The sequence below is a fragment of the Acanthochromis polyacanthus genome, chromosome 17, assembly GCF_021347895.1.
Source record: "Acanthochromis polyacanthus isolate Apoly-LR-REF ecotype Palm Island chromosome 17, KAUST_Apoly_ChrSc, whole genome shotgun sequence".
Classification (NCBI taxonomy): Eukaryota; Metazoa; Chordata; class Actinopteri; family Pomacentridae; genus Acanthochromis; species Acanthochromis polyacanthus.
In genome coordinates, this window is record NC_067129.1 from 10,822,891 (window position 1) to 10,840,286 (window position 17,396).

At 41.2% G+C, this 17,396-nt stretch overlaps 1 protein-coding gene across 1 annotated transcript in view; it reads left to right on the top strand.

Moving 5' to 3' along the window:
* frem2a (FRAS1 related extracellular matrix 2a) overlaps positions 1-17,396 on the top strand; it is a 63,994-nt gene that overhangs the window by 15,747 nt on the left and 30,851 nt on the right. The window contains 2 exon segments of the mRNA XM_022209962.2: positions 5,839-5,985; positions 16,524-16,754. Of these exon segments, the coding sequence (XP_022065654.2) occupies positions 5,839-5,985; positions 16,524-16,754 (378 nt within the window).

Below are 17,396 nucleotides of genomic sequence, written 5' to 3' on the forward strand. Positions count from 1 at the left end.
AAGGAGATAATGGAGGGAAATGAAAGTAGAGGATAAAAAATGTGGGAAGGAGAAACCAGGGCTTTCAGCAGCTAGTTTATCATCTCTGTGCTCCGGCACACTTTGCTCTCAGGAGTGCCAGTAAATGTCCTGAGATACATTAAACTCATCCCTCTGTTTAATATTATATTGGAGGCATGGGAAGACTTTGTACTGAGGCTGGAATGATATCTGTGCTGGAGATCTGCCTCTGTGATGAGCACACACACAAAAAAAACCTGGATGAGAACAAATGCTTTTAGGTGTCATCATTCATCTGGCTCAGACAAATATACACACAAGCAGAGCTGCAGACGCGCACACATACCCTCACGGAAGCCACCATGCGGTTTGTCCCGAAGCCTTCTCCCTTTAAGCGATGCCCATGGTCGTATGAGGCTGTCTTTGTAGACATCGGTGAAAAACTTCACGGTGATTAAGTGTATTACAAGAACTTCAAAGGAGTGAGGATTTCAGATGACAGTTTCTGGTAGTTTCATGTGCCGGGCCGCTTAAGGTGTTCCTGCAGCACAGGCATGCCTAATGGCTATTGAATGTAGGCAGGAAACAATGCATTATTCTGTCACACGCAACTTTTATCTCTTGTAGGTGGGTGGGTGGGTGGGTGGGGGTGATGCATGTGCACTTCACTTCCTTTGTTGCCCACGGGCTCACATTGTGCTCTCTGGTGCTCAAACAGCATCAGATTCGCCTTTACATTGCATTTGCAGTCGGATGAAGTGATTCATTGACTCTTTGAATACTTGCGTATGCACATGCAAAGCAGCAGTCCAGAATGTACGTTATGATTCAGAGACTCTGAATCCCAGCATTTGAAAGACTTGTATTTGCCCAGGGCTATGCATCTGTGGTCAGCCTGATACCTCTCCACACCTCAGGAGATATCCACTATCACACTGATCGCCTTGAGTGAGGTGTAAATGTAGCTGGATACACATGTACAGTACACACACACACACACAGACAGACAGACAGACAGACAGACAGACACTGGATTATGGTGCTGCTAAATAACATGCATTCAGTCTGTTTTATGCCAGGCCACGCACACACACACACTTTGTAAGAAAGAAACAGCTGAGTGCAGAGCCCATTACAGTCTTTCTGATCCTCTTTACCACTAGTTGCGCATAGCAAGCCTCTCAGTACAGTGACTGCCACACATCTGTCAGGATAAACTAAAAGGCACTGAAGCGTCCTGAGGGGGAGGGAGATATTTGTGTTTTGTTAGCGTTTTGTCAGAATTTATCTAGAGTAGCACTCCTGTCAGATGGATGGTGCGTGGGCTCCTATTACTACTGAAATAGTAGGCAGTCTATTTCAGCAGAAAAGGGTGTCACAGCACTTCACATGGCATGTGGTTTGTGAAAGGGAACATGTTGCCAAGTGAATAAACACAAGGTTTCGCGTTTGCTTCCCTCGCCCAGCGTTTCTCGAAAGTTTTCCACCGCGCACAAGATCATTGGGTTTGCTGAGTGAATTTAGCTCTTTGTTTGCCGGTTTGCACTGGGAGTTGGAGACTCACATACAAAGGAGAACAGAAGGCAGATGGAGACGTAACAGTGAGGGAAAGGCCACACCGCCAGCAGCAGAATAGATGTTCTGCGCAGCAGACAGCACTGTCTTGCTGGGAGAAATTTCCTTTGATTTTGAGTGTGAAGTCTCCTATATGCGCGCGCACACACACACACACACACACACACACACACACACACACATAGATAAAACTCAAGAAAGTCAAGGCAACCCTGATTTGATTGAAGAAAGGAGTCTGATCTCATATTTTTTAGATTTTTAAAAATATGCATTTATTTATGTGGTTGTGATGCTTTAAAACTAAATGTCCTGCACTGTTGGCTCTACTCCAGCAGCCTCTGCACAAAGAAAAATAATTTTACTCACACTCACTCACACACACACACACGCACACACACATAACACTGAAAAATGACAGTTCCTCCTTTATGTACTACACAGCAATGTGCTATGTTTATTTAACAAGCATGAAATCTGTGACAATTTTAGGCCCACGGTCGCCATCGGGTCGCAGGAAAAGCGTTCCATCTGTGTTTGCTGTGCAGTGATAGTAACTGATTGGCTGAGATACTGATGCATTCGTGTGTTAAAAAGAAAAGATGTATTTATTTGATTGGCAGTATTATGATTCATTGTCCCAAGAGGGTAATTAAATGCAACATACGGCACAAACAAGGCTGTAACACACCGCGTACAACGCAGACTCTCTTCGCTTGCTGACGTGTATTAGCCTGACATGAGAGCTGCAAGCCAAGTGAAGTGGCTGGAATGGTGATTTTGTTGCTTGGTGTAATAATGACTGCTATTGCTTCTTTCTAAAAGTGACTTTAAGTGTTGCTTGCTTGGCTATGATAAAGTAAGAGCGTCATTATATTTGAAAAAAACATGTTCTTTTCTCCGACCTCTCACTGCGGAGCACAGAGAACATACTTGGCAGCCGTGTACGCTGCAATCATGTGGACTCCAGTGACAATCAGATTGAGAATTTAATAAGACGCTCTGCTTTGACTTTAACCCTACCGCCTCTTGACGTATAGCTTCAAGTTTTGTGACTTGAAAAACTTCCCAAGTTCAAAGTGTAAGATTTTAATTTAGTCCCTGCAGCATGCTGGAGAACAGAGCAGATACTTGGGCCTATATGAAGGCAGCGGTACCCGTTTTGATGCCCTTTTGAATGAATGATTGTAGCCTCACAGAAGGTTTACTTTAAAGGTTGAGGATCTAAATATCCTTAGAAGAAGAAGCTGGAAGAAAAAAGACAGGTGTGGGTTACTGTGGGGTGTATACGGATAGTCTTTTAATGATATTTTATTGAATAGGAAGCAGATCTTACATTTCCACTGTTTGGTTTTCAACTCAGAATGCACCTTATTTGATTTGTAATTACACTGCAACGTTTCAGTTTGGTTGTACTAGTGTTTTTCTCAAGACCAGTGGATGGTCGTAAGCATTTTCTTTTTACAACATGAATTGAAAGACATTATTTCTTTATAAAAATGTGGTTAACCTCAAGCACCAACACTGACATTCATTCAGAGACTTGTTTCTGTCCAATTTTAAAGTTAAATGTTAGTTCAACTTTCAATTTTGCTGTGGTTACTCCTTGAACATCTTAGAAACATGCTTAGATTTTTAATTTTCTCATTGTTCTACGTCATCATCTAGTCGGTAATTTTGTCTCTCCATAGCTAAGTACAGTACAGGTTGCATGCAGTGGGTATATCCAAGCTTTTGTTTTTTTCTGAAAAGAGTGGAGCGCTGCAGCTGAAGGTGAGGTTAATGAGAGCATTGAGACTGAACCATACAGTCATTTTCAGGCCAGATACCAAAACAAAGAGGTGAAAATGGCCTCTTTAAGCTCTCTAGAGGCAGGGCCAGTTAATAAAAACCTCATGGCTTCATCATTGCAAGCAACCCTTTCATATGTAGTAGTTTGATTCTGTGATATTATATAGAAATATTGATGAAGCTTTAATCATGCAAGTCTAATAAATAATGACTGGGGATCTGACAGTCCGGCTTTGTATTGTTTGATCATCTGACTTTATAGACTGAACTACATTATGGGAGCTCAGTCTGTGATCTCAGACCACAAGGACTCAAATGAGATACAGTACAGTGCTTTACATTATGATGTGCAGCACACCGAGTGCTGTTTATTAAACATCAGGAGAAAAAAAAGGAGAAGACTGGCAAGAGTAACAAACTTTAGGTCACAATAACAGCAAGTACAATTTTACTCCGCATTTAGGTTTTAATACCTTTGGATATTAACACTGTGGTTAGAAAATCATGTCATCTGACAGGACAGCTCTGAGTGATTGTTCAATCAAGGGATCATCAGAGTTTTTTTTTCCAGATTTGTCAGAGTGCCCTGATCATTGAAATTTATTGCGCAGAAACTATGATCCCTAATTGGTCAAAAAAATGAACGACAGAAAAAAATCCCTTGTGCTGAGTTTTTGTAAGGAAAGCCTTTGAAAGAGTGCGCAAAGTGAATTTAGTTCTATTGAAGATGATTTCAAAGCTGCTTTTTTTGTATGGTCAGCACATGTGAGAGGTCTTTTATCCTTCCAAAAAGGCTGGAGGAATGAGACAGTCTGAAGCCCACTGACTCAGATCCCTAATGTCTGTGCACAGCTACACACCCCCAGTGAGAGGTCACACAGGGGAACCGGGACACACGCACAATGCAAACACTTACACACACACACACAAACTAAGATTTCAGGCAGCTTATGCTGCATTTACGATCAGTGAGCCGGGATGAAAGTCAAGGTTGCACGCTGCAGTGAAGTCGGAATCGAAGAGATGTGCATGTGTGCGATTTTATATTTGCACTCTCTAAGCCTGAATTTGGCCTGCAGGCGTTTTGTAGGCTACATGAACGCTGATTATATTAACTCCCTCCTCACCTCTGCATGTTGTACAGTAGCTGTCTGCCAATCTGGAAAGTGTTGAACTTTTCACCTCATCTGCATTTTAACACCATGTTCGCAAACCATGTTGTAACTTTATTCTAACAAGGAGTTGAACCTGAACGTGTACTGAATGTGGAGGTAGAAAATATCATCTCCACTCTTCACTACACTGTATATGATTATTTCTTTGTCGAGGCGAGTATATGCCTCTGTTTTTTTTCGGTTATAAGTGTCACAGAGTAGCACCACCTTTTTTGCACAGGGCTATTTGAACAGCAAGCTGCCTCGCCTCTTTTCCTGACCTCGGTGATGGAGGTGAAGTGCTAGGGTTTGTGTCCTTTCAGCAGCTATACTGATTCAGTCTTTAAGATGCATAAATAACATGAAAGAACAAACAACTTTTAAATTGTCTCAATAGAGCTAAATGAGATTTCCTTTCTAACAGCCTACACATAACATTTCTTCCACCTCTGCTTTTCCCTCAGCCCGTAAAACACACAGTCAGACACTATAATAACACCTACCAGAATGCCATGAAACATCAGGCATTGTTCATCCTTACTTAAAAGCAAGAGAAAAAAAAAAACTCCTCCATTTATTCTGTTCCACTTTTACGATGCTTTCTCATTATTTCCATTCAGTATTACACACTACATCCTTTACCCCAGCAGTAGTTGGTAAATCAGTCATACAAAGTAGCTTCTCTGTTGTCTACTTTTTGCAGTGGCAGGTATTGAGTAGTTTTATTAGCCCAACACCAACATGAGCATTTGCTCTACAAACTCTCCCTTAATAACGCTGTTTGGTTGGCATGCTCAAATCCTCAGGAGAGGGGAAAAATACAGTTCAGTAAGGGGCATTTAGACTTTTAGCACCCTGTTAGATACAGAGTGGGATAAGTAAGATTGTGTGATTTCTTTTTTATTAATTTGTACATGTTCTGCAGCAGATGTCTGGTGAACAGTTGAACTGCTCCATGAAAATAATTAAAACCCTTTTTCTTCATTGCAGCTTTACAGTAATAGCCTCCCTGAGTCACAGAGTTTCCCTCATGGTATTCTCTCTGTATTTTTTTGCGAAATATTGAATGCAGCATTTGCATGTTACATCAGTGAAATAAATAGGTGCACACCCACCTCGGTACAAAAAGTGTTTCCCTAAAGATTTTAGATAAACAGTGTGCTGACACTTGCATCGAGAAGGAACACAATTCAAATCAATTCATTCAGATAAATACTAACATGAGACAGTTTTTTAATAAAACTTTTAAAAAAAACTTCATGCTCAAACATGCTTACAATCAGGTGTGAAGTGCTTTTGTGCTCTTATATATTTTGTGCAGGTGGGAACAAGCTGAAGGGGCAGCAGTTCCGTCTGGACTGGGCCTGGATCTCTCTGGAGAAAGAGTACTACGTGGTGGACGAGGAGGAGAAGTTCCTGGACGTGGTGCTCAGACGCAGAGGTTACCTGGGGGAGACATCTTTCATCGGTCAGTCTGTTTGCCTTTCTGTCTCTCTGCCTTTTTGATCTGAGATGATATACTTTCTGTTTCGAGCCACACTAGCATGATGGTTCAGTTGGTAATGTTGGTCCATCACTTTGGTCCAAATAGCACTATCACAACAACTGGCAGATGAATCACCACAACCTTTTGTTCAGACATTCCGACTGCCCAGATGAAAAATCCTGAATACTTTGGCGATTCGGTGATGTTTCCTCTACTCCTACTCTGACGATTTTAGTTTTGAGTAAAATGTCAACAGCTCATGGAAAAATTGAAGTGATGTTTGGGGCATTCATTCTTGTCACTTTCTAGATGAACTGTATTAAATTTAATGGTGTCTTGAGGTATTCAATTGTCCAACATGTAGTTTTTGGATACTTTTAAAACGAATGGCATTTCTCTCAGCCTCCCACTTTGTGTTTTGTGCTATTTTGTAAATGTTAACACGCTGAAGAAAAGCTGGGTGAACATTATACCTGACCAACATCATATTAACATATCATAAAAGGATTTCCTCTAAGCAAAGAGTACTTCTCACATGGCTGTAGCCCATTTCTCACTGCCTTCTTTTCTGTAGGATTCCTTAAGCTTGCATTACTTTACATTACTGCGAATGTCAAGCTTTTCACGGCTCTACATCCATCTTTCCTATGTAACAAAAGTAAAGTGCCTTATTTTCTAATGTTTTACTTATTGATGGGATGCACAGTTCTGTCATTTGTTTCATTGCAAAGCTTTTGTACCTCATGCACCCCTGGAATACTACTCGCATTTGCACACTAAACAAACCCCAGCGATTGAAGCCAAACGTTTCCTTTCAACACTGTTACCACATTTATCCTTTTAGTCAAAGTAATCTTTTTTGGCCTTGGACCAATTCAGAGTTTGAAAAAGAATGTTTTTATGATTTTTCGGAACCCGGATAGGTTAGCTGTGAGGTCAGTGTAATGCCATGTGCAGAGATGTAACCTTTTTTTTTTTTTTGCTATCATGTAGCGGAAAACAATGTCAACCAGTATCTTGTCTTCACAAGATTGCTTGTGACACGCTGTTTCCTTGATGTTCAGGGTTCAGCTTGTCCGTCCCAAATGGACAAATAAGGCTGTGAAATATACATCAAAGCAAGCATGTATCAAAAAGCAGTAGAAATCCTAATATATACTGGTGAGATTTCATCAAGTTGGTGATGAAGTAACATTGATGTCATTACTATTACCCTCCACCTCATTTTCTCTTTGTCTCTAAGTAAAGCAAAGCTCTAGATATGAAAGAATGATGATCTGCTTATAATTTTTTGAGTTGGAGGTTCCCAAGAGCTCAGACACACCAAGGTCCTAGTAAGTTTTTCCAGCAGTCTGTAGCTGACCTTTGTAGCTCTTGCAGTGAAGGGCATTTCACTCTTTGACTAACCACTGGTTATTTAACGCGTGGGAATTTATGCTTTCGGTGAAGTTTCTTCTTTTTCTTCTGCTTCACGACTGCCTGTTTTCTTTGCACTGCCTGCTAACTCAAGTGCAGCGCAAAACTTTGTGGTGTGTGGTGCACTCTTTTTTCTCCACCAACCATGTTTTCAATTTGTGTAATGATTCATAACAGTGAGAAAAATATGTCTAGTTTGATCACCACAGTGCTATTTTGAGTAGGAGGCTGCGTGGTGGTGCAGTTATTGGTATAAGTTGACTCACACTTAAAGAGATCCGGGTTTGAAGCTGCTGCTTGGCTGTACTCCTGCTTCCTCCACAGTCCAAACAAATACAATGCAGGTTAATGTGTGACTCAAAATGAGTCTTTCCAATATGAAGCGTGTGTGATCACAGAAAACATGTGCAGAACATATACATTTGCACTCATTGCTTCAACATAAACCTGCTTTTTAAAATTCGAGTTCATTGATCTAACCTAGGTATCTCACATGTGAATGGCACCTCTTTGCCTTCAGCTATATTAAAGTACTCTTCTCCAGTCATTTATTAAATCATTAAACAATTATTTCCACATTGCAAAATTAGATATTTAGATGTTATTATCATGCAAATAAGCCGTTCGAGCCTTTAAGAGTCGTAGATATACCTCTACACCATTGCTTGCTCTAAAATGTGTGAATCTTTACGGTCCCTGCCTCTTTCTGTACCTACCGTTTGGATTCTTCGTGCAATTTTCAGCACATCAACTCACCTAGAACTCTGCTCATACACTGTAAAACTGTTTGCTCTGAGTTGGTGGTGAGTTGCTGCCCAAAGGAAAGGAGTTTAAGAATTACGGGATCTTGTTCATGTATGACAGTAAAATGAAGCGTGAGGTGGACTGACAGGTTGGTGCATTGTGGTGAAAAGGGAGCTGAGCCGATTTACCAGGCTACCTCTGTTCCAACCCTCACCTGTGGTCATGAGCTCTGTGTAGTGACCAAAAGAATGAGGTCAAGGCTACAAGCAGTCAAAATGAGTTTCCTCTTTGGGGTAGCTGGGCTCAGCTATGGAGACAGAGTGAGGAGACCAGGCATTCATAGGGAGCTCGTAGTAGAGTCGCTGCTCCTTCGTGTAGAAAGCAACCAGCTGAGGTGGTTGGAGCATCTGATTAAAATCCCTCCTGGGTGCCTCCCTTTGGAGGTTTTCCTGGTGCATTCAACTTTGAGGAGACCCTGGGGTAGACCCAGAGCTCCCCCGGAGGATTACATATCTCATCCCTGCCCTGGATAAGCAGAAGCAATGGATAGATGAATGGATGGACGCTCCAACAGCAAACCGAATCAAAAGAAGAGTAATGATAGTCCCCAACTTTGCATTGCAGGATTGTTTGTCAAGAGTGATGCACTGAGGCCATCATTGACACACTTTCTGATTCAAGGCAGAAGTACTTAGCCATGGTGTTGACTGTTTATTTTTCTCATGAAGTGTCTTCCAAGCATATGGAAAAGACATTATGGACATGTTAACAAGGTACAAAAAAACTAGATTTTCACTGAATGGGCTGTAAAATGTCCTGTCACAGCAGATGATAATGACAGAGTGAATATTTTGCCCATGTTCAGAAGACTGACAATAAGTGAGTCATCAGAAAACATAAAGTTAAAAGTAAGTTCACTGTCTTCAATACTCATTTCAGCACTAAGTGAGCAGAAAACACATTGCGGTGTGTCGCTCGACTCTCAGATCCAGCCGGTTAAGCAAACATCAATGCCAGAGTTTCTAATAAGCTTTTTGCCCGGCAGATGGAGGTGATTTGATGTTGGGAAGAACAGCCCAGCATGTTTTTGTGCTTATGGCTGACTGTTTATGCAGGTTCGGAGGTTAAAAAGAATGATGATGTTGTCCCTGAACGCCCCCCTGGCTTTGTCACGCTTCAGCCCCGTTCGCTTTGAGAGAAGAAGCAGCATTAAGCAGCTTTTACTCTCTCTCACCTCTCATCATCGTCCTGATCCCGGTTAATCATATGGTCAGGTGTTAGCATCGTAATGTAGCAGTTTATGTAAGTTTTAACACTTATCTACCTGTGCGTGTGTGTGCTAGTGTGTGTGTGTGCACATGTGCATATTTAATTCCTCTTTGAGAAGGTTTTGAGTGTATCTCTTGGGCACACATGAAAGCTTGCGTTCTGACTCTCATCTCTTTGCACAGTTGGTGTGTGAGCACCTTGTTATCTCTCACTGCACACACATAATACACACTCATACACACATCCCCTTTCAAACCAGCTTTTTAAAGGAGCGTCTAACATGGTCTGTTGACGTGGTGCTAAAATGCATCAATATGAAAGAGCTTTTTGTGTAGGCCAATGTAGCACCGCATTTTCAGTGGCGGCATTTTTTATGGGCAAGTGCGAGTCTTGAAGAAAAGGAATATTTATTGTTGCCTTAAGAAAATAAGTGCATGTTCTACACTGTCAAACTTGAGTCACTCTAGCAACAGTGTTTTGTCTCATGACTCAAATAAAATGTGTGTGTTCGCTTGCGTGTGGGTTTGCTCAAGCGCCGTCTTTGAAATGTGGTCCAGTTGAAGGCAACACTGAATGAAAACCTGAAAATGGTTAGTTATAACTTTCCTCCATTCCTATTTAAAGTGGTTTGAAAAACGTGTGTCTCTTGGCTCCTGATTAACTTAGCTTTTATGTTTTTTGGCTCGCGTCTCATTTCTGAGTGTTGCCACAGTGCACAGTTTTGCAGTCTGCTTGAAGGACGCACTTGACTGGCCTCTGCAAAGACTGCTCTGCTTTGTCTTGATACCAGTTATTGTCAGTTAGCTGACAATATTGGTAATATTGGTAATATTGGTGATGATACTCAAGTAGCAGTGGACTCCTTTGCATTGTTGCCTCTGTGGTTTACAGGAGGAAGAGAAAACAACAGAAAATGATGATGAGAAACAATGTTAGTGACACAGGCAACTTTTACAATCAGAAAGCATTTACCCAAACATATCTGTTTATAAAGATGTCTTTACTATTTAAGCTCTGTCGTCAAAATTCAAACCCCACAATCTATGACAATGCCAGCGTTGGTGATGTGGCTCAGTCAGAAAGTATGTATAAAGGTATGAAAGTTGTTCTTGAAACACATTTTCCAGCACATTGTATTAGAAAAAAAAGTAGGTTAAAGTATATATTGAATTGGCTTTATTTTGGAGTATTCATATCTGCATTAACACCACGTACACATTCGTAGAATATATCTGGTTGTAGATCCTTTGTCTGACATCTTTGACACACAGATGTCAGCAGTCACTCGGCACTGCAGTAATTGTGCGTCTGGACTTACAAAACGTATCATCCACCGGACTGAGGTCAGGAGAATGACTTCAAGTTATATAAGGCTGGAAAAAAAGCAATTCCTTGCAGTTGAGAGGCCAGAAGTACCAACTTTCTGACATTTTGTTGGAGTATAACTATAAGGCTTAATCAGTTATCCAAAGTTTTACCAATTAGTTGAAATCCAGTGTGCTAAGGTTAACCAAAACCACTAAAACAATAGTTTTCCGATATTTTGTCTGTGTGTGGTCGTGCTAATGGATGAAATTTCGAAGTCAAAGCTGACAACAAAGCCAGAGCTGCAAATGAAGCAAAAAAATCGAGTTGATATAGAAACAAAACCAATGAACAGAATGTAAAAATAAAACATCCACATAAGAACTCCTGGTACATGTGTGCAGTGCACGCACAGAGAGATGGGCAGATTACATTCGATTAGACGAGGAGTGTGTCAGGGATGGAAAATCAGGGAGAAAGGCACACGGCGATGCTGCCAGAAGCTCGCTGCTGTTGCAAGGGATAGCTGATGAAAGCTGGTGTGGTGCCAGGCAACAGCAGAGGAGAGCTGTTACACATGGTCCATCACAACAGGACGTACAGGTAGAGAGGATCAGTGAAGGAGGAACGCCGAGATAAGATCAAGGTTCAAAGATGCCCCCGCAAAGCAGAGCTCAGGCAGAACAGGGCTGGACAAGAGCATGCGGATTAGATTGGACTCTTCCACTGCTGTTTTCAGGCTTACTGCTTGCTTTCTCACCTCGGATAAAAAACAAAAAAACAAAAATCCACTTAAATCCTCTCACCCTCTTTCCCTTTCATCTATAATCTCACCTCACCTCGTGTCAGGTCCTTTTGCTCCTAACCTGCTTTTACTCATCAAAGACATCATCTCCCTTTTTCCGGCTCCCTAACTTGCCATATAGCCCCGGGCCTGTGCCATAGGCTGTGTTCGATATTATAGATTCTATGTCTTATGTATCTGTGCCTTTTATCAACCTTCTTCCCTTTGTCTCACTCATGCGCTGTGCTCATTCTCTGTTTATTCTTTACTCTGTCTTTATTTTCTCGCTTTCTTGTGCGTATCCTGTGTTTGACTGTTGTGTTGCAGTGCATCTCTGCTGGTTCCTGTCTTTGTTTTGTTGCGTCTTCTTGATCTGTTACCCCCATTTCTTAGATGCCCAAATCTTCTGCACACCTCTCCTCTCCTCTCCTCTCCTCTCCTCTCCTCTCCTCTCCTCTCCTCTCCTCTCCTCTCCTCTCCTCTCCTCTCCTCTCCTCTCCTCTCCTCTCCTCTCCTCTCCTCTCCTCTGTTGAACTTTTTCATTTCCTTCCTGCTTCTTGTCGTCTTTCCTGTATGAGTAATATGAAGAACCCCATGGGGAAACAAGATGGAATTGAATTCTCTTTCTTCTTCTTCTTTTTTTTTACCCCTTGCATAAGTCAAAGCTCACTCCTTGAAGACTCACTTTTTTTCTCCACTGTCCTTTTCTGGTCTGTCCTTGCCCTGGGAGATAAATGGAGAATTGTTAACGAGGTGTACTTTTGCCAGGTTAAGATATATCATCTCCAGCGGGATGTATTCCAGCCTCAATTTTGTTGCCAAGCGGGGTGGATGAAGAGATAATTGTATTTCAGCAGGAGAGAATAGAAGCTGTTGGCCCCCTACACCTCTTTTCTGCGGATGTCCACCTCTGCCGCCTCGATATGAAATGAGCTTCACGGTGTAATGAACACGCGCTCGTGAATTTTTTGATCAATTGTAAATTTTTACATTCAGCCAAACTCAGGTTACTGCGGTTTTCGGTTCAGTAGCGAAAGAAACTACAACACAGAAAAACAAAAAAAAGGGGGGGCGAAGGAAAGTTTGCAGCTATAAAAAGGGTTTGTGTGTTTCTGAGAAGCTCTTTGTATCAGTGAGTTTGTGTGTGTTGCAGAGATACAAACACAAGGTCTGTAGCTCTGAGGAACAGCGCCAGAGAGATCAAAAGCCCCCGAGAAGGTATAGATCCTCCTGCTGGGAGGAACCCCAGTGCGACCCCAGTAAAAGAAGTGTCTCTTCCCTCCAGGGAGTCCAGCAAAAGCGGCACAATGAGGCTCCACCCTTTTAAGATGAACACTTATGTTCTCCTCTAGGCATGTTGTGGTGCACATGTGTGTTGTTTGATGTGGATCAACTGATCAGCAGGAAAGAAACCATCAGTTAGGAGCAAACTTTACCAGCTTTGACCTCTTTAAAGTTGGAATCCTTTATGAAATTATACCCTACATTTTCACTGATAGCCATTCAGTGTCTTCAAACTGCTCTCTATATTGTAAGTATCCTTGTAAAACCAGAACACCAGACCCCTTGCATGCATACATTTGTGCACAAAACAACCTGTCATTATTTCAGTATTACCATATCAGACGTTGTTGTTGATTTTGTTGTCAGTCTTCTTTGCAAATTGGTTTGTGCTGTGACAGAATAACCGCTGAAGGCCACCCTTTTGCCAACCTGAGCGATCGATAAGCTTGTCCGATGAATGAGCTCTTTTGTTAAAATCTGACATCAGTAATCACCAGTGTGACCCAAAGAGCTGGAATCAATATTAAATTAGAAATTTCGGACTTAATCTTGATCAGTTAAAGTAACAAGAGCTGGACTATGAAATTCAATAGCAAGTCTTTTTTGAGTCTCTAAACATTTTTTTTTATGTGCGTCATTTGTACATTTGCTTTGTTGTGATTTTTCCTGTAGAAAAGAACAGAAACTAGAAGGGAGAGATTTATAGTTTACATTATTAGATTTAATGCTGGTGCCCGCTAGTTTTTATTTAAATTGATGAAATACCATTAACAGCTTTCTGTTCTATGCAGAGCAGACGGTCACACTGAGCCAGACAGCAGCCTGCTGCACAACACAAGAGCTACAGGCTCTGAAAATCAACCAATGTTAGCTTTTCTACTGAAATTCTCATTCTCACTTAACTTACAAACATGAGCACTCTTCTTGCACCTCAGCTTGCTAAAAAGCTGCCAGACGAACTTTTACTGGCAACATTAGAAGGCGACATAGCTGAGCGGCTGCTTGTCCTCGAACATTAGCCAGCATGTAAATGTCACTTCAGTTTAGTCAGATGCTGTTCTTCCTTTTAATGATGCTAAAACTAATATCAGTGCATTCAAAACCACACAATGTTTTTGCCCAACCAAAACCCTTGTCCAAAGCAAACACATCTAAACAGTGATAGAAAACATCAAAATCCATGAGATGTATTCAGCATGTGTGCTTAATAGAGAGTAATTTAAATTTTAATTGGTAAAGTTCTCACATATGTGGCAACATCTGTTAAATTTATCAAAGAGGACTTGAGTTAATGCCAGTGCACCAATCAGCTGCAACATTAAACCCGTTCACAGGTGAAGTGTGTAACATTGGTCATCTCATTGCATTCATTGTTGTGCTGGGAAGCTTTAGATGCTAGTTTCCATTCTATGGATGCTATTTTACTATCTAAACATTGTTCCAGACCAAGAAGACTTATCCACAGTCTCCAGTAGAACAATGTGCTTGTCAAAAACTGGTCAAGAAGAACTAAAGAACATGACCAAGTGCCCAAGGCATTGACCCAAACTCCCCAGATCCAAATACGATTGTGCATCCAAAAGATGCACCAGACCAAACCCAATGCACAGAAGCCCCACTGATCAATCCACAAGACCCAAATGATCCCCCAGAGATCCTGTGTCCATTGTACGCACCAGTACTGATGCTGTTCGATGTTAAACGCAAACACTTGTTACAGACGATGCAGTTATTTCATAATATTATTTTAACTGTATTGTAATTCATGTTTTGTATGTTAACACTTGTACCCACCACCTTTGGTCAACATTTCCCTACATTATTACAAGAAACACAGCCCACGTTGAGTGGATCAGACCAATTAGCAAGTGAACAACAGAACCACGAAAGACTCAGTGTTCTGCTTGGAAGCTTTGGATGCTAGTTTTCATGTGGACGCTACTTTACTAGCATTGTTCCAGACCAAGGACACTTATCCCCAGTCCCCAGTAGGACAATATTGCATGTCAAAAGCTTCCCAGGAAGGACTCAAAAAACAAGAATTAACTGCCAAAGGCATTGACCCATACTCCAAACTCCCCAGATCCCAATTCGATTGTGCATCCAAAAGTTTTACCAGAGCAAGTCCAACACATCCTCACCTTACAACCCATAAAACCCAAAGGATCCCCGGAGATCCTCTGTCCATTGCACACACTCCAGTGCTGAAGTTTCTTGGTTAAATGCAACCCCTTGTAACAAACAATGCAATTATTTCATGATAGTAGTTGAACTGTATTGTAATTCACACTTGTCCCAGCCCCCTTTGGTCAGCATTTCTCTACATTATTACAAGAAACATGAACCAGGTTGAGCCAATCGAGCCACTAAGTGAGTGAACAAGTGAACCAAGAAAGACTTGTCCTGACTGAGCTTCCATTAGTCATGTGTTGAATTTTCCAGAAAGACTTTCAACGGCCCCCAGAGAAGGCAAATTTTTTCATGTTGTATTAGTTCAGCTGCACTGAGTAATAAGAGCATCTTTGGGCTTTTCCTGCTGAGGAAAAGCAGAAAAATAGTGAAGGTGGAATGTCTTGCTGCACCATGTTGTGCTGCTGGCTGCAAATTAGATTAAATGTGAGATAAGAGAGTGTTGCATTATGTTCAGCTGACCTGATCAACACTGTAAGAATTGTTTTTTTTTTGTTTTTTTTTGTCATTCATTAAAATTCATCAAAAACACTGAGCCTGGAGAGCAGTATTTGCTGGACTGTTGGTGTTTTCGGCAGCAAGCAAAATGACAACAAAATGAACCCAGAAACACAAAACATTACAATAATATGGGTTTGGGAATGAGTAGAATCACTGAAGCACCAGTAACACACTAAGTGGGACTGCGTAAGTTCGGATTTCTGCATTTGTTTTTCTTTTTGGTCTAAATTTTGCATACAATACTCACCTCTCAGATCGTGCTGTGTGTATCTTCTAATGTATCCAAACTCATTTGCATATGTTTGGCGCCTTCTTTTCCCTCTGTTTGTGCAGCCGTTGGAGTGTCTGAAAAAAGAAAACGAATCCTTTTTGTGTGCGGGCACATGCATCAGCATGGCATGGCTCTGCTCACCTCATTCGCATGAGGCAGAATGAATATAGACAAAGGAATATGAACAGCAATATTTCCAAATGTAATACATTATTTTATGTCTTGCGCCACCTGAGTTCCTTGATTTGTGTTTAATGTGAAACCCACTGGTACCAGTAGGCTCTGCACCTTTGAAGGTGTATCAACTGAACATGAATGTTAGATGGATCGCTGTGAAGTGGATTCACTTGAAAGACCCATTATAAATGAAATAAGAGACATTTGAAGAGAAAAAGGATGTGACGCACACACAAATGTGCACACACTTGTGCATGCACGCCTAACCTCTGGGAAACAACTGTGGTAGCTAATCCATCTCAGTAAGAAAGAATATGCTTATTTAAACGCTTCAGTCACAAATTCATTTCACACATTCCTGAGGCTCTGTGAGTGATCAGTGAAGAAAAATAGACCCAACACTCTTTTTCTCACCACTCTGAACAACATTAAAGGGTGTGAATATCTAATCTGCTTTTCATCTGTTTCCCTCTCCTTGCTGTCACCCTTTCATGGTCATTTTCTTTGTTTTGTCTCCATTCCTTTTTCTTTTTTTTTAAACTCATCTGCCTGGCTCTTTTTCCTTTTTGTATCTCTCAGGCATTGGTACCCAGGATGGAAGTGCAAAGAAGGAAGAGGACTTCAAGGGTAAGTCTCAGAGGCAGGTCCAGTTCAACCCGGGACAAACCAGAGCCACGTGGCGCGTTCGCATCCTGACGGATGGGAAGTACGAGCAGGCGGAGACCTTCCAGATTTTGCTGTCGGAGCCGGTGATGGGAGTGATGGAGTTCCCGGTCACAGCAACAGTCGAGATCCTGGATCCCAATGATGGTCAGTGCTGCTCATGCACACATTAAATCCTACATTCAGCTCACACACGGAAACTTTATGTGGTGACAGTCAGTGTTAGAAAAGGATTTTAAGGTACTTAGCATCTAATAATAGTAGTTATTCTGGTGTCTAATACTTTTATATTTTGGAAGCAAATATTGTTATTGTATCGCTACGTGTATCTGATTGCTTTATTTGCTATTTAATTTGCGGACAAACAAATATTATCAATGAGTACATTATGATGTTATGTTAAAGATTAAGCTGGATATTGGTGTTGTAAGTTTTGATCCTGCTTATAATAGTTTCAACCTTTCGTCCCATCGCAGATCGTCATTTTTTAGAAGTTCTCGCTTTGCCATTTTGATTTGCTAGAACTTGTCATAGCATAAAATATCAATATTCATGAAGATATCTGTGAAATTTTAGCTTTAATTTTTCTGTTGCTTTCCAAAATTAAAAAAAAAAAAAAAATTGCCTGTCGACCTGCTTTCAGCACATTTTCCCGCACATTGCAATTTGAAGCTATGTTTGAATGACAGTATCTCGGGAACTATTAAAGATAAAGGCCTGAAATTTTTACTATTCAACCAAATTGGACAAGTAGATCAAATCGTCCCTGGTAGTGGTTCAGTTTAAATG